General features: G+C 42.6%; 1 protein-coding gene across 5 annotated transcripts in view; it reads left to right on the top strand.

The window, feature by feature from the left end:
* Positions 1-22150, top strand: part of KCNC1 (potassium voltage-gated channel subfamily C member 1) — a 141643-nt gene that overhangs the window by 102761 nt on the left and 16732 nt on the right. For all 5 annotated transcript variants that reach the window (XM_068261111.1, XM_068261115.1, XM_068261113.1 and 2 more), the window contains exon 2: positions 10689-11622. In XM_068261111.1, the coding sequence (XP_068117212.1) occupies positions 10689-11622 (934 nt within the window). The remainder of the gene's footprint in view (positions 1-10688; positions 11623-22150) is intronic.

Genomic DNA, 22150 nt, shown 5'->3' with positions numbered 1-22150 from the left:
AAGGAAGTAAATATGGCAACCTCCATATCCCTCTCAGTTCCGGTGTCCTATAAGCACTCTTAGCAAGCAGTGTAGTGTCACCTTACAGTTCAGATCAAAAATGTCAGTTATATGATTAGATAATTTACTGCCAACACACTGAACCCCAGCTGTATGGGGATAGTGATTGTAGTTGATCATCTAGCTGTAGATGGGCTGCAAATTGCGGTCGTTTGGGTGCAAGGGTTAGTGTTAGATTAGTGTTAGGTGTAACGAAGGGGAGGTTAGTGTTAGGCATTAGAGGGGGGTAGTGTTAGATTAGTGTTAGGTGTAACGAAGGGGAGGTTAGTGTTAGGCATTAGAGGGTGTTAGTGTTAGATTAGTGTTAGGTGTAATGAAGGGGAGGTTAGTGTTAGGCATTAGAGGGGGTTAGTGTTAGATTAGTGTTAGGTGTAACGAAGGGGAGGTTAGTGTTAGGCATTAGATGGGGGTTAGTGTTAGATTAGTGTTAGGTGTAATGAAGGGGAGGTTAGTGTTAGGCATCAGAGGGGGGTAGTGTTAGATTAGTGTTAGGTGTAATGAAGGGGAGGTTAGTGTTAGGCACTAGAGGGCGGTTAGTGTTAGATTAGTGTTAGGTGTAATGAAGGGGGGTTAGTGTTAGGCACTAGAGGAGGGTTAGTGTTAGATTAGTGTTAGGTGTAACGAAGGGGAGGTTAGTGTTAGGCATTAGAGGGGGGTTAGTGTTAGATTAGTGTTAGGTGTAATAAAGGGGAGGTTAGTGTTAGGCATTAGAGGGGGGTTAGTGTTAGATTAGTGTTAGGTGTAACGAAGGGGAGGTTAGTGTTAGGCACTAGAGGGGGGTTAGCGTTTTGTAAGAAAGGGGGTCGGGTGAGTCTGAAATAAAATATCGGTGATGTAAATTACTGATATTTTTACCAGCGGCACCACTCGAGGGGTACTTAACTTGGGAGGTGGAAGCCTCTGGATCCTAATGAGGCTTTGCCTATCCTCCTAAGCCTCAGGGATCCAACACTAGCTCCCCCGAAACCACAGCCAACAAGTTTGTTGGCTGTGTTGCAGGCGAAGTAGTGTCTGCAATATTTACCCTCCACAATTCAGCGCAGTAGGGCGCTCGCTCAACCACAGTATTAGCTCTCTATTGGTCCTGTGCTGGTAATAATCACTTCTATACAGGGGCGTCACTAGAAATCACTGGGCCCCCCTGAAAAACTTTGGATGGGGCCCCCTCCCCCTGCACACTGAATAGCGACTGTCTATAAATCTTTGGCTACAAAACTTTGTATGATTCGTTATCAGTGGCTGAGCAGATGCAGTCATTAGAACAATTGTGCAGAGAGCAGAAAGTTTTTTTCTCCTCACCCTTGTTGGCAATCTCTACGGACCCCTGCAGCTGCATCCCTTGCAGGGTCTATTGTTATGCCCCTGTTTCTACAGATGCCTTGAATAGTAGTAATCATTAACAAGCTGTTCCCCATCCCTACTTGTACCGCTGACACTGTGTGTCCTTGGCAGGTTTTGGTACGCCATACCGATTGTTATGTATAGAGTGCTTGGGGGGCCCATTGTAAAACTTGCACTTGAGCCCATAGCGCCTTAGCTACACCACTGCACCTGGAGGGGGAGGGGGGAGGGTATTGGCTGGATAGTGTAATGGTTAAGGGCTCTGCCTCTGACATGGGAGACCAGGGTTCGAATCTTGGCTCTGCCTGTTCAGTAAGCCAGCACCTATTCAGTAGGAGACCTTAGGCAAGTCTCCCTAACACTGCTACTGCCTATAGAGCGTGTCCTAGTGGCTGCAGCTCTGGCGCTTTGAGTCCGCCAGGAGAAAAGCGCGATATGAGTGTTTGTCTTTGTCTTTTTGTTGTTACAGATCCTCTTTAATTCATTGGATGGTGGAAAACCCAACCTGCCAAGGAATTTTGCTCCAGCACCCAATGTTGTTTTGTTCTTGCTCTTGTATTCTTGTATTACTCTCCAAGCAAAGATGGGTTCACTTTTCCTTGCAGTTATGTAAAGATCTGACCTATAAAAGCTGTCCTTTCATGTTGTGGACTTGGCAGAAGAACGTTGTGTCTTCTGTTGTATCATCTCACCCCCTCCTGGCTATTGCCGGCTGACCAACACCTCCGAGCGCCAGTAACCCTTTGACATACAGACTGAATGTATTTGGGTTAGCGCTAATTAGGCTGGCTGTCTGACTGACTGCATCAGGCAACGGGTAACAGGATTTATTTAAAATATATGTCAAATTCATCAAACACTATGGAGTGAATCTCCACGTCAGCCTAGCTGGATACATATTAATGCTGAATAGTTAGGAGCAGATTATTTTCTTTGATGTGTTGAGCTCTGTTTAACCGTTTCACTCCCGACATCACAGCACCGGGCCGCTGCCTTGCATTTAGTGTGGCACTTTCTCGGATCAAACACAATTAATCTTTTTCTTTTCATCTCTTTTTTTAAGAACAGGAAGTGCTTTCTTTTGGTACCACATACTTAATCTCATCCATTAAATAGCAAATGTAAGGAAAATAAGGTATTGAACAGTGACAAGGGAAAATGCAGATATTCTCTTTGCATTCATTTTCACGAAAATAACGTTAAATTCAACTTTAGAGCAAAATTTTGTCATTGAAAATGATTTTGTAATAATTTTGTGATTTTTCTTTTTGCATTTGTCGTGAATTTTTGTACTATGTATTTCCGCAAAAATTTTCTTGAAATTGAAAATGCCATTTTCAATGCGAAAATGATTTCGGCGAAAATTAGTGAGCAACTCTGGTAATGAATACAATTGAATACAATTGCTTTTTTTTTTTTTTTTTTTTTTTTTTTTTACAATACAGGTAGTCCCCGGTTAACAAACGAGATAGGTACTGTAGGTTAGTTCTTAACCTGAATCTGTTCTTAAGTCGGAACATTGTGCCATGTCTCTCCCCTGTACCTCCTCTGTGCCCCCCTGTGACTCCAGTGTCCCCCTCTGTGTCACCTCTGCCCTCTGCACCTGCTTATACAAGTTTAAAAACCCTTTCTTCTTTGAATTTTTTTAAAATCGATTTTCTCAAAAAACAGCAAGTCCAATTTGAAAACAATATTTTGACTTGTTCCCATGGAAACACAGAATCCATTCCGTTCGTATCGGCGGGTTGTTCGTACGTAAGTCGGGCGTTCGTAAGTTGAGGACTACCTGTATTTATTGATACATTATCTAGTCAGTGTTTGCCCATTTTACAATGGATTTACATTTACATTTTGGATTTCATCACAGGTGGCAACATCTTTAGCATACTTGTGAGATCGCCACCGGGAGACTTGGGCGCAGGATACAGCCAATATATGGCTTACCCTGCTCCTGCACAGGTCCCGGAGGCGTTCATTACTATTCCCCCTCCAGGTCCATGTGGATGGTAGGGAATAATGTAATTCAGCTGCCAGCTATTGCTGGAGACCGAATTACAGTGTTTTAAAAGTAACTTCTGACCGCGTAGAAAATGACTCACTGTGCTCCGCTATAGCGGTAATTACTATTACGGTCTATGGTGGCGCCGGCTGCGCTCAAATCTCCTGCACTTTATAGGCTGTGTTCGGCATCTTTAGCCCTGTCAGGTGCATCTCTGAGAGACTCCAAAGTGCTGTGTGTTCCTGGTGGGTTTACACAATGGTATGTGTTTTCCTGATGAAGTTCTATGATATTCTGTCCTCCATGTGGTGTTACCTGATGCTATGTGTTCTCCTGGAGAAGTCCCATCATGTTCTCTGTCCTCCAAGTGGAGTTACACAATGTTGTGTGTTCTGCTGGTGGAGGCATGTAATGTTCTGTGTCTTCCAGGTGGAGTTGTGTGAGGTTATGTGTTCTCTTGGTGTAATCACATAATGTGATGGATGCAGTTTCCAGATGAAGTCACATGATGTTCTCTGTCCTCCAGGTGGAGTCATGTGATGTTTTGTGTCCTCCAGAGACCACTGAACAATGTAACCTGCATCGCTCTCCCGCCCTTTCCTGCCTCTCTGTGTATATTATAAAGCAACAGGCCATAAACCTGTTTCTTTCCTCAACACTGACTATGTCACTTGACTCTCCCTCTCCTGTCCATGGAGATAAAGTCTGGAATGAAGACAAGCACATTTTCTCATTATAAACCCTCATTTACATAAGAAATGAGAAAATATATGGAAGGAAATTAGTGCAGCTCAGCAAACTAGCTTCACTTCCATCCTGAATGGCTGCAGCTGTCTCATTAGCAAGAATGCCTTTTCAGGCTTTGCGGCTGTGCTAGGAGGGACTGGGGGAGGGGGTCTACCCAAAGACGAGAGAGAAATACAACATGGATCATCAGTTAACCATTATTTCATGCATGATGAAGACAATCTGTATGATATCGCCCTTTAATGGGTACCTCAGCATCAGCCTATGTGCTTATACCTTACTGCCAAGGTGACAAATGTGCACATCAAAGCTTGGAATGTTTTGGATCCCTGGATAGCTATATTGATTCTTCTGGAACCGTTGTCCTACAGCTTTACCAAAATAAGGAGTCTCTGGCTTTCCAGAGTAATTAGCCCAACATCTCTTGCGACATTTTGCCAAAGTCATTTTCGTATCGAAAATGATATTTTCAATTCTGGGATTTTTTTTTTACAAAAATAGCTTGTATTTTTATATGTAGAAGCTTTCCAGAGGCGCCAATAGCATAAAAGTCACTTAAACGAGCTTAAAACCGATGGGGCAGTGGTGGGCCTATCCCATCCATGCAGACAAAGCAAACAAAGGAAGGACTGTGGCATCAACAGTCAAACAACAATTTATTTATACTCCACAGTAAAATTAGGCAACGCATTTCACGGGCTCAATCCCGCTTCATCAGGCCAATCAAAAAGGAGCATACAGTTTATCAGCATCAAAACCACACTGAGCGCCTCTGTTTGTATTTTCATGTTTTCCGAGAAAAGGCGAAAAATAAATAATTTTACCGCAAAAACACAGAAAAACAAGATTTTTGCCACCAAAAAGTGAAAAATCAATATTTTTACCGCAAAAAATAAGTGGAAAACTTATTTTCGATGGCATTTTCGCTCAAAAATAGAATTTAACATTATTTTCGTGGAAATGAATGTGAAAGTATATTGGCATATTTGCTCATCACTGAATTAGTTAACATCTTAGTAGCAGTAGACAGGGGCGTAACTAGGGGGGAGCAGCATCTGCGTCTGCAGGAGGACCTAGAGGTAGGTGGGGGAGGGGGGGCAACTACAAACTTTCCTCTTCTCTGATACTCCAGATCAGGTATTTTGTGGCTGCACATGTTATGGGTGTGAAGATCACGATGGCCACACTGGTTTTGTGACCCTTGTGAGATGGACCCCCAGGTCGTGAGATTTACCAAGGGGAGGCAAAGGAAGGGCTGTGAACATTAAAGAACAAGTGACACACATGCTAACCTAGAAATAAAAAAAACACATATATAAGTAGATAAATACTAGTTCTACCTACATAACAGATGTATTGCACTATCCACGTTATGATTCCTGTGAATTTTATAAAGGAAAAGCAGAGAATCCTATTCTAGACAGTTTCCATCTTGGTTACCTTTGAATGAAGCTAATCCTGACATCATTTCCTCCCTCACTCTTTTTTTCTCCTCATGCTTATTGTGAATTTGTTACCCGCCCTCCTCTCAGAGTCTTCAGACATTCCCACTTAGGTCTATACTAGGAAGTGCACTGTCTTATGTCATTAGAGTTAGGGGAAAATAAAGGGAAGAGGAGGAATATATTTTAGATAAAAAGACCCCCCCCCCCCCCCCCCCAGCATGCAACTGTTTTGCCAGCCAATGGCAATGGCAATTAAAGGGCCAGTGCTCTTAAGGTATGTGATAACTCCAAACCGTAACATCAGAAAAAGTTTTGAAAGTTTTGAATGCAGGATTAGCATCTGTATCTCTTAATACACTCAGACCAGTTGCTCTTGAAATTTGATTTTTATGGTAACAATGAGGCTTTAAGCGGCCCATCAAAGTTTTGCTGGGGGCCCCATGATCTGTAGTTATGCCGCTAGCAGTAGAGTGTTGTACCGTGTTAACCATCAGTAAAAGCAAGATGTTTTGAATGGTATCATCCTGATTCAAATCTTCTTACTAGGTAACATAGACCCAACTGGGTCAAAACAAGGCTGAGAAGGTGCTACTTGCACTTTGATTTATGAGACCCTGAAACCAGAATGAGTTGGTTACATATTTGACACACTAAATATCTCTGTATTCCAGATGTTTTTACTAGGAACACTCTGTAATCAGCTGAAGGGATACTAAATACACCATGCAAAAATATAGTACTGGAAGTGGATCCTAGATAAACTTTTACACATTTCATAATTGTGCCCCTTACATATAGTTTATAGGCCATTCCTCAAGCCAAATACTTTTTTTGTTTTGTTTTAATGCCCTAATTCCCTGCAAACTAAACAAGCCTCGCCCACAGCTCCTCCAGCGCCTAGGCATTCTGAGTTCCATGTAGCAAGTGCTCATGGGAGCTCAGTCTGGGGAGGAGGAGTTTTTTCCCGAGGGAGGAGGAGAAGTTACCAGCCACAGATTTTCGAGTCAAGTTTTCGCTGGATGAGGGGTGGAGATGCAGAGCAGCTTGCCTGTGTGTAATGATGACACGCAGACTATGGCTGCTCTCATTGTATCACAGGAAGAAATAATCCTATATTGTTGAAGCTGTTTGCAGCTAGATTTACTGTGTAAACCATCTAAACTTTACATAAGATATATAGACAAGTTACTTGTTAAAGTTAGTTTTTCATCTCGGATCCACTTTAAGGAAAATAAAGATACATTTCCTAGATCAGTTATACAAACATGGTAATCCCGTCTGAGGCTTTTCTGTCGATTCTGCTGCTGACATGTTTAATGGGGAACTCTCTTTGCCATCTACAGTCTTCTGGGATAGCCCAAAATATGTTATTTTTTTCTTACAAACATTTTGTTGAGTTTTCCTCAAGGGTTTTTTGTGCTTTTAGAACAAGAATCCAAATGTCAACACTTCTCAAAGTGATATAAAATGGCAACAAGCTTTCCCTACATTTTATGATAGAGATGTACAAATAGTCCCTTGTCCAGGGTAGAAACTAAGTAAAAAAGAAGGTAAGAAAAACTTTGGTTTAAAGCACAGTCCTTACAATATCTTTATTGATAAACATATACAAGCATTAGACTTACCACTGCATGTGCAGTAGTACACGTTTCTCCCTGGGGAGGGGGGGGGGGGGGGCGACAAATGCTAAGCCTATTCAAATATGTGAGTGGATGCCTGCATTACTTATATAGTAGAATCCCTTTATAGTAAGCTCCGAGGGACCACAAAAAGTGGTTTACTATATTAGAAGTTTACCATATCTGAAATTGTCATACTCAAGCTCATAAAGTATACTGTAGTGCTGGATCTTAATTCAGTCAATAATTGGGAGTCATTTTTTTAACGCTTCAGCAAGCGAGCACAGACAATGTCTAAGCCATAACAAAATGCACAATGCTCAATATGCAGGGATTTGCATGCAATAAGCACGCAACAGCCTGCGCAGGAAGCATAGATCTCACCAGTTGCTGCAGGTACACTACTTATAGTGTGCTCATCTGTCCGCATTTCTGTGCAGCCCGGATGATGCTGTAGCGTTGCAGCCATGCACAAGCAAGTCACAGATCATAGGCAATTTCCACAGTAATCAGGCTGGAGCTCACTCAGGAAGCATAGATCTCACCAGTTGCTGCAGGTACAGTACTGATAATGTGCTCCTCTGTCCACATTTCTGTGCAGCCTGGATGATACTGTAGCGTTGCAGCCATGCACAAGCAAGGCACAGCTGTCAGGCAATTTCCTCAGTAATCAGGCAGCAGCTCACACAGGAAGCTTAGGTCTTACCAGTTAATGCAGGTACACTACTTATAGTGTGCTCCTCTGTCAGCATTTCTGTGCAGCCTGGATGATACTGTAGCGTTGCAGCCATGCACAAGCAAGTCACAGCTGACAGGCAATTCCTTCAGTAATCAGGCAGCAGCTCACACAGGAAGTTTAGGTCTCACTAGTTAATGCAGGTACACTACTTATAGTGTGCTCCTCTGTCCGCATTTCTGTGCAGCCTGGATGATACTGTAGCGTTGCAGCCATGCACAAGCAAGTCACAGATGACAGGCAATTCCCTCAGTAATCAGGCAGCAGCTTACACAGGAAGCATAGGTCTCACTAGCTGGTGCTTTTTTAGTTAATCCACGCAAGTCCAGAGTAGAGAGCAGATAGCAAGCAGGCTGCAAGTGGCTGCCAGCCCGTCCACCTATCACAGCTGGTGAATCTTCGGCTAACGTATGGTGCATGTGCCCACCCACTTTCCACTATAGCCAGGTACAGAATACCGCAGGGGCAAAACAGGTTTAGTATAACAGTAGTTCTATTATATCCAGGTTTACTATACCAAGCATTATTCCCATATACTTATAAAGGTGCTTGGCCAGGACCTGGACATTTAGTTTACTATACCTGAACGTTTACTATATCAGAGTTTGCTATAATGAGATATATCATATCACATATATATGCATCAAACCTGAAGTTGGTGATTGAGCAGGGAAGAGTAGGGGTGACCAGGGGATAATTGGATGGCACAACAGCCGTTTTGCTCTTTTGTAGCGCTTGCTCACCTGCTCGTGTCCAGGGCCACTTCTGTGTTGTGACACTTCTGTAGTACTGCGTAGCCACGCACAGATGCTTTCCGAGCAGCCACTCAGGAAGCGTGGCCGCCGGGAAATCATCTGTGCGTGGCTGCGCAGTAATACAGAAGCGTCACAACACGGACATGACCCTGAGGTCATTCCCCAGGTAATGCTCGCTTGCGAGCAGTTCGCCACATCTTTATGATAAGACCAAGGAGAAAAGAGATCTGCAAAAATCCATGAGGCATAAAATCGAATACTTTATTGTAGATGGACAGACACAAAGAACAAAAAAAAAATTATCTATAAGGTCAACTTACGCGCTTCGGGCTTACAATGCTCCCTTACTCATAGTTGGGCATATTGTAAACCCGACATTCTTTTTTTTGTTCTTTGTGTCGGTTCATCTACAATAAAGTACCAGATTTTATGCTTCATGGGTGTTTGCGGATCATCTCTTTTCTCCGTTTCAGAGCATTATGAACTTTGTTATTTTCATGTGCTTTAAACCAAGGTTGTTCCTCTCTTTTTTTTATTTAATATGATGAACGAGGTTGCATAGTACGTCCTAAACTGGAATCTAATACCTTCCAGATTATACAGTATATTAGCGGCTTTCTATCCTACTTACTGTACTGTATAGACTAACTAAAGATAGTTTAAACATGAGAAAAAGAAAATAGCTCGAGATCATCATCTATATTGTTTATTTAGGTTTTTATCAACATTCGTTGTATATATACTGTTTGCTTTAACCTTGAAAATTGTCACAGTTTGTTCTTCCTGAAATACATCTGTACGAATTATTGCATACCGCTTGTATTGATGCAGGGGATTTGTGTGGAGGGACCAAACATGGTCTTTATCTCATTTTGTAGTGTGAATAGCAGTAGATGAGAGAAAAGAAGAAGAAAAAAAAAAAACAAATCTCATTTAAATGTACCATCTGGCAAATAACAGCAAATCAAGCAAAATCAGATGTGTTGATGCTACAGAATTGTGTAGAAGCTGGCGGTTCATCTGCATCAGTGAAGCTGATATAATGGTAGAGGAGGAAGTGAATGGTGATATTTTTTCTTTCTCCCCCATACACAGATTTCATTTCACTGCTTCCAGAATCTCACTGGCTACACCCTATTTAGCCTCACTGCAGAGTAACTGCCAGCTGGCTTAGTCCATGGATCTGAAAATAATAAAATGTTAGCTAAAAATGTGAAACTGTTTTTCTGTTAAAGTGGGATTATGCTCCCAAACTAAAATTTCAGTAACTAGTCTTAGTTACATAAAAGAACATTTGGAAGCAATCCCACACATTCTCTGTGTGAATTTTTTTTTATTTTCGCTGCAGAGAGCAGTTCAAGATAGCTCATCTCTGTCACATCGGCAAAGGCAGAGGATACTCTCTGCCTCTGTTTTGATTCTGCAGTATCCTCCCTTCCCCTCCCTCTGCTGAAGAGACACATCCCCCTGGCATCTGTTTAGTCACTTCAGCAGAAAAGGAGGGAAACAGAGTGAAGACACATTCCTCAGAGAGCTTCAGCCAGCAACAATTACATTTGCCATTAGCCAGAGATAAGCAACTGCTGCTATCTGCAGTGAAAGTAGATGTTTTTACACACAGAGAATGTGTGGCATTGTGTTCAAATGTTTTTTAATGTGACTTATGCAGAGTGGGAATACACCATGAGTTTTTTTTGGCAGATAGATGTCTCCTTAGATCATTTCCGACAGGTCCGATCTGATTTTGATCAATTTTCTGATCGATATTCTCATTGAAGTGAAAGGAAATCGATCAGAAAAATGATTGGGAAATCGATCAGTAAAATCAATCGGGCAGTAAATCTGCCAAAAAAACTCATTGTGTATTCCCAGGATAAGCGTATTTGCTGAAATTTTTGTTTTGGGAGTATAAACCGACTTTAATGAGGCACAGTCACAAGGACCATAATTTACTAATGTTTTCTATTCTTTCCTTTTCTTTTCCAGTATGTGGCATTTGCTTCTCTGTTCTTCATTCTGGTCTCCATTACCACCTTCTGCCTGGAAACTCATGAACGATTTAACCCTATCGTAAACAAAACAGAGATGGAAACGATAGGAAATGAGACCCGGCCACGGTTCTACAGGGAGTCGGAGACGGAAGCCGTCCTCACCTACGTTGAAGGGGTCTGCGTGGTCTGGTTTACTTTTGAATTTCTAATGAGGATTACTTTCTGCCCCAGAAAGGTGGAATTTATCAAAAATACTTTGAACATCATCGACTTTGTTGCCATCCTGCCTTTCTATCTGGAGGTTGGACTTAGTGGCCTGTCTTCCAAAGCTGCTAAGGATGTCTTGGGCTTCTTAAGGGTCGTTCGATTCGTGCGAATTCTTCGAATTTTCAAGCTGACCAGGCATTTTGTGGGCCTGAGGGTTTTAGGACACACCCTCCGAGCTAGTACAAACGAGTTCTTGCTACTTATCATATTTTTGGCATTGGGAGTGTTAATCTTTGCTACGATGATCTATTATGCTGAGAGAATAGGTGCTAATCCTAATGATCCTAGTGCCAGTGAACACACACACTTCAAAAACATCCCTATTGGCTTCTGGTGGGCTGTCGTCACCATGACTACCCTTGGCTACGGAGACATGTTTCCTCAGACATGGTCAGGCATGCTTGTGGGAGCGCTATGTGCTCTTGCCGGTGTGCTGACTATTGCAATGCCTGTACCCGTCATTGTGAACAATTTTGGAATGTATTATTCCTTAGCTATGGCTAAGCAGAAGCTACCAAAGAAAAAAAAGAAGCATATACCGCGTCCACCCCAACTGGGATCCCCCAATTATTGTAAATCTGTTGTAAATTCTCCACATCACAGTACGCAGAGCGATACTTGCCCACTTGCGCAAGAAGAAATTTTAGAAATGAACAGAGCAGGTAGGAAACCACTTAGAGGAATGTCTATTTGATCATCATCATCCATTCCTTGTAGAGAATTAAGATTCAAAAATGCTGACGGCATTGATCAATTGATGGTGCCGCATCACACATTGCAGGGTATGTGTGAGGCTGGCCGCAAGATTTCTCGGATGTGGGCTTTGAGAAGTAGAAGTTTAGGGTAGTTCACCCTTCTTTGGCGTAGTCGGAAGGATTTTCCTGTCTGCAGAGTTGGAAGCAGAATGATAAGAGCTGCGCAGGAGGTGCCAGGACTTACGAGAAGGAGTTCATCTCCTGAACAGCAGCTTGGCAAATTGGGGTCAATCTTCAGTTGTAGAAATTTGCAGATGAAGGGAAAAGAATTGTGATCAAAGCATGACTGCAATTGAGAAACCACTTATTTCAAGATTATTGCAGGTAGATGTGTAGCTTAATTTATTCAAGCAGCACAAGTCTTGCACTAGGAACAGAATCTAGTAGTAATGTAGAAATATTTCTTTAGCATGTAAGGGCGTTGAATACAATATATAGCATAAAAGAGTATTTTTCAGTGACTGATTGGGATAAAGTGTCAAAAGATGAAGTAACGGGAGATGTCTACCAACTCCTTTCAAAAATGGTATATAGGGAGGAGTCGGTGGTGGGCGATGTGTGACAATCTGACCCATGCCAGCAATACGCCCAGGAACATCCAGCATCAAGGCGGGATACTCTTATCTCATGGCTGGTGGTCATTTCTTTAAAAAAAAAATTATCTCAGTTTTATGGGATGTTTTCAGTGGGGCTGTAATCGGATACTTTCCCCATTGTCTACCTCTACCCATGGAATATTAGAAGTTAATATCCAGGGATTCAAAAAGGGAGAACATAACCAATACAGAATCCTGTCTCTGCAGAAGTTTTTTTTCCACATTTTTTTTCTTTGCCCGCATAAACATGTGCATGCATGAGCGTGTCTGTGTCTATGTGAGTGCGGGTGCGTTGTATCTGTGTATATGTGAGTGCATGTGTGTTGTGCGTGTATAGGTGAGTGTGCGTGCGTTGTGTGCCTGTCTCTAGTTAGATCTACACATCAGTTACGACTTCGTTTCTCTGCAGCAGGCCACCAGCAAATGACCTACCCTGGGAAGCAGTGAATGTACATGAATCCAGCCAGCTCTGCTCTGGGGTTATAGTATAATAATCTGCAATCATTCAGTTCTCCTGTCTCTTTTGTGTTTCCATATGGTGCATGCTGACCCATAATGTGGGAACAACAGAGTCCGCCAGACGTTTCCTCCTAATGTTTTTTCTCCGCTCACGGTTGGGGACGCTTAGAAATGGAGAATTTGTAAATTGGATATTAATTGAGATCAATATCTGAGCCGGCATTACCGGCTGAGGGGGATCAGCGACGTTCACTTGCAGGTACATTATCCTAACGCCATTCTGGCGATGGCGGAGGAAACTGTGTTTTTCCCACATGCGGAATCCATCACATCTCGTCAGTCCATCGTATGAGATTTGATTTTTGCATCTATAATTTTGTTTTCTATATTGATACGGTCAGTTTAATGTAGGGAATGAAATTCCACCCAGCAGTATTAAATCAGCCGGGAAAAGGCTGAAAGACACATATAGGTATTAATTCTATAGATACTGGATGTCATTTAGAATGTTACTAAGTAATAATGTGATTCACTCACACTGAGAGATTACCACTGTATACCTGGCAGTAGTGCCCATTGAAGTTACTCCGTACCGAATGGTAAAGCCCGTGTAGGAAGGCTCCATACCTTGTGGAACGACTCACACAAGTCATTCCGTAGCCAATAGCAGAGTCCTCGTAGGAATGCTGTGTACATAGTGGTAGTGCCCACACTAGTTACTACTAACCCAATTGCAGTGCCTTGAAAAAATGCTCCATACCTGGTGGTAATGCCCAAACACGTTACTCCATACGCACTGGCAGAGTCCTTGTAGGCAGTGGCATAACTAGAACTCATTGGGCGCACCTGTGAAACTTTGGATGGGGGCCCCCCTTGACCCCACTGAACACTGAATAGGGACTGTCTGCAAATCTGTGTCTGCAAAACTTTGTACGATTCCTTATCAGTGGCTGAGCAGATGCAGTCATTAGAAAAAATGTGTAGAGAGCAGAATTTTTTTTCTCCATACCCTTAGTTGTCAGTCTCTAAGGACAGGGAAAAGAAACTCCTCCCCCCACGGGGCTCCCTGCAGCTTTTTCGCCCCCCTGCAGCTGCATCCCTTGCGGGGTCTATTGTTACACCCCTGCTTGTAGGAATGATCTATACCTGATGGTTAAACACACCCAAGCTACGCCATACACTGTGGCAGAGTACTTGTATAAATGCTCCATACCTAGTGTTATTGCCCAGACAAGTTATTACATACCCAGTGGCAGAGTCCTTGTAGCAATGCTCTGTTTCTGGCGGTAGTGCCCACACAAGTTACTTCATGCCCAGTGTGGCAAGATCTTTATATGAATAGTCCATACTTGGTTGCAGTGTCTACTCAAGTTACTCCATACCCAATGACGAGCTTTATATGAATAGTCCATACTTGGCTGCAGTGTCTACTCAAGTTACTCCATACCCAATGGCAAGAGCTTTATATGAATAGTCCATACTTGGTTGCAGTGTCCACTCAAGTTACTTTATAATCAGTGGCAGAGTCCTTGCAGCAATGCTCAGTATCTGGTGGTAGTACCCACACAAGTTACTCCATTCCCGGTGGCAAGATCTTTATGTGAATGCTCCATACTCTTAAGTTCCTTTATATCCACTGGCAGTGCTCTGGTAGGAAATCTCCACACTTTGTGATACTGCCAAACCCAGAGTGCTCTAAGCAGTGTTCCCCAACCCTGTCCTCAAGGCCCACCAACAGTGCATGTTTTGTGGAAATCCACAGAGGTAGTGAATTAGCTCTTCTGAGACACTAATTACCCCACTTGTGCATGTTTGGGGTTTTCTGCAAAACATGTACTATTGGTGAGCCTTGAGGACAGGGTTGGGGAACTCTGCACTATATTTGATGCTAGTACACTCATATATAACGCCATAATCTATAGCAGAGTGCTTATAGCAATACCAATTTCTGGTTGCTTGAGAGTGTTAAAAATAGGCCTATCTTATACAGTACTATACTCCACTCTATATACTATGAACTCTGTATTAAATGTTAAAATGCAGTAGATGATAGTATATTAATCTTAGAAACCCAGTCCCTATGCACAGCAGAGCCCACAAACAGTCAAAGAAGTTGGCCTTCACCATTGTGAGTACTGCCAGCGATTTGTGCTGGTTGGTTGATACTGCTAGTTACTTGAGTTCCTGATAACTGGTGCTCTACTCCTGTATATTTATTCTATCCTAATAGGTACACAGAACTACTTTAGTTGAAACGTATATAAGAGGAAATGTGACCTACAGTAATAATGTGTTTTTTATATCGTTAAATGCACACATTGCCACCTCCATGAACATATGGTCTCACCACCAGGAGTATATTCCTTCCCTTATTATATGCCCCAATGAGCCAGGCTTTCTGCCACCTTGTTCTGCAGATGATAATTACTGAAAGCATGCCAAGAACACAGGAAATATATTTGCCTTTGTCTTTTCTAATCCAGCAGTTCAACCAACACTAATGCCTGTAGGATGGTCCACATCTTCACATTCCACCACCTTCCATTCTTCTAACACTTTTTTTTTAAATATGACATCTTTATTTTTGAAAAGATTGAAACATAAAACACATTTCCTGCCAACAGCTCCATCGAAGGATGCCTTCTACATGTAATTTCCGCCTATAACCTGATAGAACATAGTGTTCCCATCACCATGATAGAATGAACCTCTATACTTGGGCAATTGGAATGTCATTTCTCAACCACACACCCATGGTACTGCTCATATAATATCGATATTTTAGCTCTTTCCATATTATGGTGACTCTCCAGTACTACAGCGCTGTGAATTTCTGATTCATCTAAGGAGTCATAAAATTAGCAGAGCAAACGTGGATCTATAGCCATAATAACTCAAGCAGCCGCTATGGGGCGCAGCCTCAGAGGCGGGCCTCCAATTCCTGGCTGTATGTCGTCGATGTAGCTATGCTGCAGCAGCATCTGGCAAAAATGATGTCTTTATTGAATGTATACACAAATGGAAACAGCCTTTGTGAGGTTTCTACAAAACTAGTTAGTAATCTGCGTAATTAGTTATTTTAGGATTGTACAATACACAGGTCTGTAGTGGATAGCAGGGCCAGATTTCTGAAAAGACCACAAAGGTCCAGGCCTTGGGCGCCTAATGACCAAAGGTGTGGCTTGACATGGAAGAGAGGCCGCTGCATAAAGAAGAGGAAGCTGCAAGTGGAAAAGGCTGGCAGCAAATGCACAGCAACCAACAAAAGAGGGGGCTGCTGCCCAAGAAAACTGTTCATGGATGTTAGACATGGGAGAGAGGGCTGAATATAGAATGGTAGGGTAGTTGCTGTGCATGGAAGGGGAGCCACAAGGAATTTGGACTAGGGGCAGGAAAAGTATAAATCCATCCTTGGTGGATAGGCTGTGAGGTGGAAATCAAGCTGCTTTTTAATTGGGTTTCTTGAGTACCATCTCTGTGTTCAGCTTTCTTCCCTTGATTTCTAAACACAGATATAAAAACCCCAAAAAACATTATCCCTGAATGCTACTGACAGGCAGCACAGTGATTGGTGGATGAATTAGCTTACTGATTCGTGAGGTGAATACTCGTTGGGAGCTGCAATGCTTCCAGTCCCAGAGCTGTACAGCTATTAATTCATGCTGGACTATATAGGAGTAGGACTTACATGCCAAACTCCAGCTCTGGCTCTCAGAGCCATTAAATCTGGCCGTCAAGTTGGTTTCCCCACTTTCCATTATGTTTTGGCCCATTGTAGACCACCAGGGAAGCCGTATTCGAGGTGAAGCCCTAGAACACCAGAGAAGCCATATAGGGGGAAAGCCCTAAACACTAAAGAACTGTATAGGGGAGGGTGGGGGCCTCTAAACACCGGGGAACTGTATATGGGAAGGAGGACCACTAGACACAAGGGAACTGTATATGAGTTGGAGAGGGACCATTAGACACATGGGAACTTTATAAATGAGGAAGGTGGCCAGTAGACATTGAGGTTGGCCCACGACTAGGTTCCAGTGTACAATTTACAGTCCACTTTGTATTTGCGTTTGACACCCCTGTATTGGGATGTTAGTGGATAGGACAAACTTTACAGCACAGACTAAAACGTTCTAATTTCACTGTTGCTATAGGAGTCCTGACTTGAATTACACAGTGAAAAAAAACCCTTGAGGAATAGGTCTCTCTTAGCAAGTACAACTTCCATATGAGCAAGAAGAGAAACCCATTATCAATCACTTTGGGGCAGTGAGCGCAGTAATGGATTCCTCCATATGCTAATGGCGAGCCATGAAGCAGCTACTTAAATACTGACTCTAAGATGGTAATCATCATGGCCATGTGGCCTTTTAGTAATGTTGAAATCATTAGTGTAAAATTTCTGGTATTGTGAACGGAGGAAAATTTAATGGATTTACACTTACGGCTTGAGAGTGAAACTTGGTGTAATTGCCTTCTTAAAACAGAAGGAAATTTGCAATAACTCGGTTATTGAGAGTGAGAACCACTAAAGTTAGTTAACTTTGATGGTATTTTTGTGGGTTGCTGCAGAAAGTCAGCTGGTTAGCATTTTGGTCCAACAACTCAAGTTATCTTTAGGCCTTCACACTTGCGTTGTAGTGGCAAACGGATCCGTGAAAACGGATCTTATTACTGATCGATCGGATTCGCTTTCACTCCATTTGCCTTCTGCTGCTTCCGTTCCGTTTCCCAACATCCCTCCCCAGACCCCATCAGTAAAGTTATTTTTGCTGGATAGAACAAGTGTGAAGAATTGTTCTGTTTTATCATTGCCCCCCCAATGTAGCGCTTCAGCTTCCGTTTCCGTTCCTCAGGGCTCAGCAGTCTGAAAAAATTGCTGTAGCTGGAAACTTGAGGTCCGTTCAGCGGATCGTGCGGAATGGATCCTTAGGTTAACATTGGATCCATTCACACCCGTTCCGATCCATTCCCTTCTGATCTGAGAACAGACTGTTTTTTAGCGCTAACGTGAACCGAGCCTATCTCTGTTATGCTAGAGTCATAGATGACTCTTTAGGGCTACTGGTTCCTGGTGATCATGCAAAGATGCTAGATTGAATAAAGTAGTTAAACTATATAATAGTTACTGTCAACTACCATTTAAATTATAGGTAAGTATCAAATACACTTTTTTAGGGTTAGGAGTCTTCAGGTGATAGGTAGGTGTGTCTGGTTTGTATATTTTAGGGTTAGAAAAGTTTAAAGCACAGGTAAGTGGATCCAGTGTCTATATTTTTGGGTTGAGTGAGTTTAGGACACAGGTAAGTGCATGTTGTGTCTACATTTACAATTAAAACAGTTTGGGTTGCAGGTTGTATTGTGCTTCTAAAGGTTAGAGGTTTGGGGTGTTTATGACCCAGGTAGGTGTGTCTGATTTACAGTTTAGGTTATTGTATTCATGCACGAGTAGGTGTATTTATCTTCCATGTATCAAAGCTATCAGTATTTACAATATGAATAGGTGCATTTATTATTATTATGAAGTATTTCTATAGCTGTGACATTTTCTGCTGCAATTAACCCATTGAACTATTCATGTCAATACATGCCCCCCTCTGATGACTCGCCATCTAATCTCCCTACCATACGCATAGTCCCATGCCCACCACCATAGTCTAGGTTCAGCCATGTAACCTACCAGTGGGTTTTTCGGATGTAAGAAGAAACTAAGTACCTGGAAAATGTCCACACAAACACAGGAAGAACATACAAACGTCATGCACTTGTTGTCCTTGCCAAAACTCAAACCTGTTCGGTACTGCAAGGCAAGAGTGTTAGGACGGCCACGTAGTAACTCTGCAGCCAAACTATCTGTGTTTTAGATTTTAGAGTGAGCAGTATTTGAGACCTTTCTTCTACATTTAAAATTATTTTTAACTTTAGTAGAATTTTTTTCTAGCAGCCTAACCCTTGTCCAGACATCCGTCAAGCTGCTCTGTACTTCCATAATTAATGAGGGTGTCTATACTACTTCTCGAGGCAGGATCTGCATGCATAGGTGTTTGCATATAGATCCAACCCCAGGGGGAACAACCATATTGATGAGCTGTGGTGGCTTAGTATGATCATCAAGCCCGAAGGTATGGATTTGTCTGGGTGAATGTCTGGACACGGGATAAGCTGCACACTGGAGGTGGATGAGGCGGTAATGCGTTTATTACTATTTTGGAAGCAGATGGAGGTTCCTTTTTACTTTAACTATGGCATTTCCTGAACAGTAGAAATTCGTGGTTCGGTTATGAGTTTTTGTGGCACAGGTTGGTGTAACTCTCTTCTGCTGCTCTTTCTAAATGTAAGGATCATCAGTGATAGGTGTTTCAAAGTTCCACTTGCAAGAGCGATCATAAATGAAGTTACATGTAGGTGTATTTTTCCTCTTTGTTTTAGGGATGGGGTATTCATTCCTGTTTGTCCTTGTTGAGGTTATGAATTAGGTATGTTTAGGATTAGACAAGACAAGACAAAACAAATAACATTTATATCGCGCTTTTCTCCTAGTGGACTCAAAGCACCAGAGCTGCAGCCACTGGGACGCACTCTATAGGCAGTAGCAGTGTTAGGGAGACTTGCCAAAGGTCTCCTACTGACTAGGTTCTGGCTTACTGAACAGGCAGAGCCGAGATTCGAACCCTGGTCTCCTGTGTCAGAGGCAGAGCCCTTAACCATTACACCATCCAACCACCACTGGGTTAGGTTGATTTAGATATGAGCACAAGCAGGTGGATATACTTTCTCTATTTTAGGGTTGCAAATGTTTATGGCACGGGTAGGTGGATCTACTGTAGGTTCTTCGTGCTAGAGGCAGAAATGCTTAGGACACAAGTAGGTAAATCTAGTTTCTACATTTAATGTTGTCAGTTTATTTAGGGCACAGATGGATGTATCTGTCTACTACAGTTTAGGATTTGAGATGGTCAATGAGAAGCAAATATGTTCTACTTGCTTTCAAATTTCAGATAAATAGTGTGCTGCTTTAAATTGGACCAATCATTATGACTTTCAATCAGTAGGTCCATTTACAAGCTGCATACAACTTACGGTACATGAAAATTGAATGCAAGCAGAACTTATTTGCATTTCATTGCCGATCACTACTTAGGATCATCATTGTTTAGGACAGAGGCACATGTGTATAACATCTACATTTTTAACATTTTGAATGTTAAGCGCATAAGCAAGGTATTTTACATTTTTAGAGTTTGAAGTGTTTAAAACATAAACAAGCACAACTAGCTTCTAAATGTTAAGCTTAGATAGCTTTATCACAGAGGCAGATTTCTTTGGCTTCGACATTTTAAGGTTAGGAATTTAGGACAGAAGCAGGTACAGGAGGGTTTAGTGCATAGTTATCTGCATATCTGGCTTCTATATTTTGTATTTTGGAGTTTTTAGAACACTAGAAAGGCCAGCTAGCTTGATTTTGAGGTTACAAGTTTTTACAGCACGTGTCATGAGGCTTATGACATAGTGCAAATGCATAAGACATAGTGCAAATGCATAAGACATAGTGCAAATATCAGTCAAAATGAGAACAGGCCCGGATTTACCTCAAAAGAGCCTATAGGCACAGATGTTCTTGCACCTTAGACCTCACCCTCCATGAACCTACAAACCCCAGCAAACCGCACCACAAGTGTGCTGGCTGGCCCAGTTGTCACCTCTCCCCTACTTCCAGTCATAGGTAGCTACAGGTGTCCCTTAGTATTAGGTAGCCAGATGAACCTTCAGTATTAAGTACCTAGAGGAGCCCCCAAGTATTAGGCAGCTGGAGGAACCTCAGTATTATGTAGCTAGAGGTGGCCCTGACTGAGGGGAGATCCTGTCAGTGGAATGTCGAGAGCAGGGTGAGTAGCCTCTCATTTACACTCTATACAATTTACACTCAGGACTCTGCATTGAGAAGGAGGGAGGCACTTGGGAAGGGGAGTGAGCCACCTTTCTATCATGAGGCACATGTAGGCACGTGCCTACAGTGCCTTATGGTAAATCCGTCCCTGAATGAGAATGATTCAGCAGTTAGATTTTTGACACACTTGTATAGGGTTGGGGTGTGAGATCACCAAACGGTGTTGGGGGCTAGGTGGGTTGTGTATGGGAGGGGGCTTGAGTTCAGGAGGAGGACTGCTTGGGGGATGAAGGTGTCCTTGTGCCTGAAAGTTTTGGCAAAGATGTTTCTGAAGCGGCAACCTGAGAGGAACAGTTTGAAGAATCTCCTACCGAGGGCGGAGGGGTTGTTCGCTATCATTCCTAAAGGCCTTGGACAGCATCCTCGATGTGTGGAGGGAGTCTAGTGTTGGATAATAGGGTCACCCCCTGTCAACACTAGACTACCTCCACACATCGGGGATGCTGTCCAGGGCCCTTAGGATAACGAATGATTCTTCAGCTTACTTCCCTTTGGACGCTGGTTCAGAAACATCTTCACCAATACTTCCAGGAACAAGGTAACTTTTGTTCCCCAAAGCAGTCCTTCTCCTGAACTCAAGCCCCCTCCTGTAAACAAACCCACGTAGCCCCCACAACCGTTTGGTGATCTCACACCCCAACTTCTACAAGTGTGTCAAAAATCGAACTCCTGAATCCTTCTAATTGACTGATGTTTGCACTGTGTCTTATGTATTTGCACTATGTCCCATGTCTCGTGACATGTTTAAAATGTGATATTTACACTATATCCTATGTCTCATGTAGTGTGTATTAGAAACAATTCCAGGTACGACACTGTCACATTCGGTGAATGAAGTTGATTCTGATTCTGAAGTAGGTGTGCCTAGCATCTATATTTTAGAGTTAGGATTTTTTAGAGCACAGACAGGTATTATTGTTGTCTCCATTTTACTGTAAGGAGGTACAGAGTACCTAGCAAGCTCATGGTGAACTAGAACTCCTACTGTAAGGAATGTTTAACTTACTGTAAGGAATGTTTAAGGCACAGCTATTTGTATCTGGCTTCCATATTTCAGGAGTTGGAAGTATTTAGGAGAATCCTTACATTTTAGTGTGAGGAGTGTCTAGAGTTCAAGTAGGTCAATCTGGTTTCTACATTTTAGACACCGTAGTGGTTAGAGGAAAGGTATTTGTACCTTCCTTCTACATTTTAGGTTTAGGAATATTTTAGGAGTCAAGTAAGTTTAAAGTATTCCACAATTACGGGTTACAAGTACTTAAGGCACAGGTAGATGTATCCAGGGCTGGGACAAGGTTCTTCAGCACTAGAGGTGAAGATACCAAAGTGTGCCCCTCACCTCCCCCGACGAGCTGAGCCCACCCCAGTATTGGCAGCAAACATGCCCCCAATATTAGCTCCTTCCCCACTTGCATAGCCAGATGTGCTCCCATAC

The sequence above is a fragment of the Hyperolius riggenbachi genome, chromosome 11 (genome assembly GCF_040937935.1).
Source record: "Hyperolius riggenbachi isolate aHypRig1 chromosome 11, aHypRig1.pri, whole genome shotgun sequence".
Lineage (NCBI taxonomy): Eukaryota > Metazoa > Chordata > Amphibia > Anura > Hyperoliidae > Hyperolius > Hyperolius riggenbachi.
The sequence above is the reverse complement of the archived record's forward strand: the minus strand, read 5'-3'. Positions and strand labels throughout refer to the sequence as shown.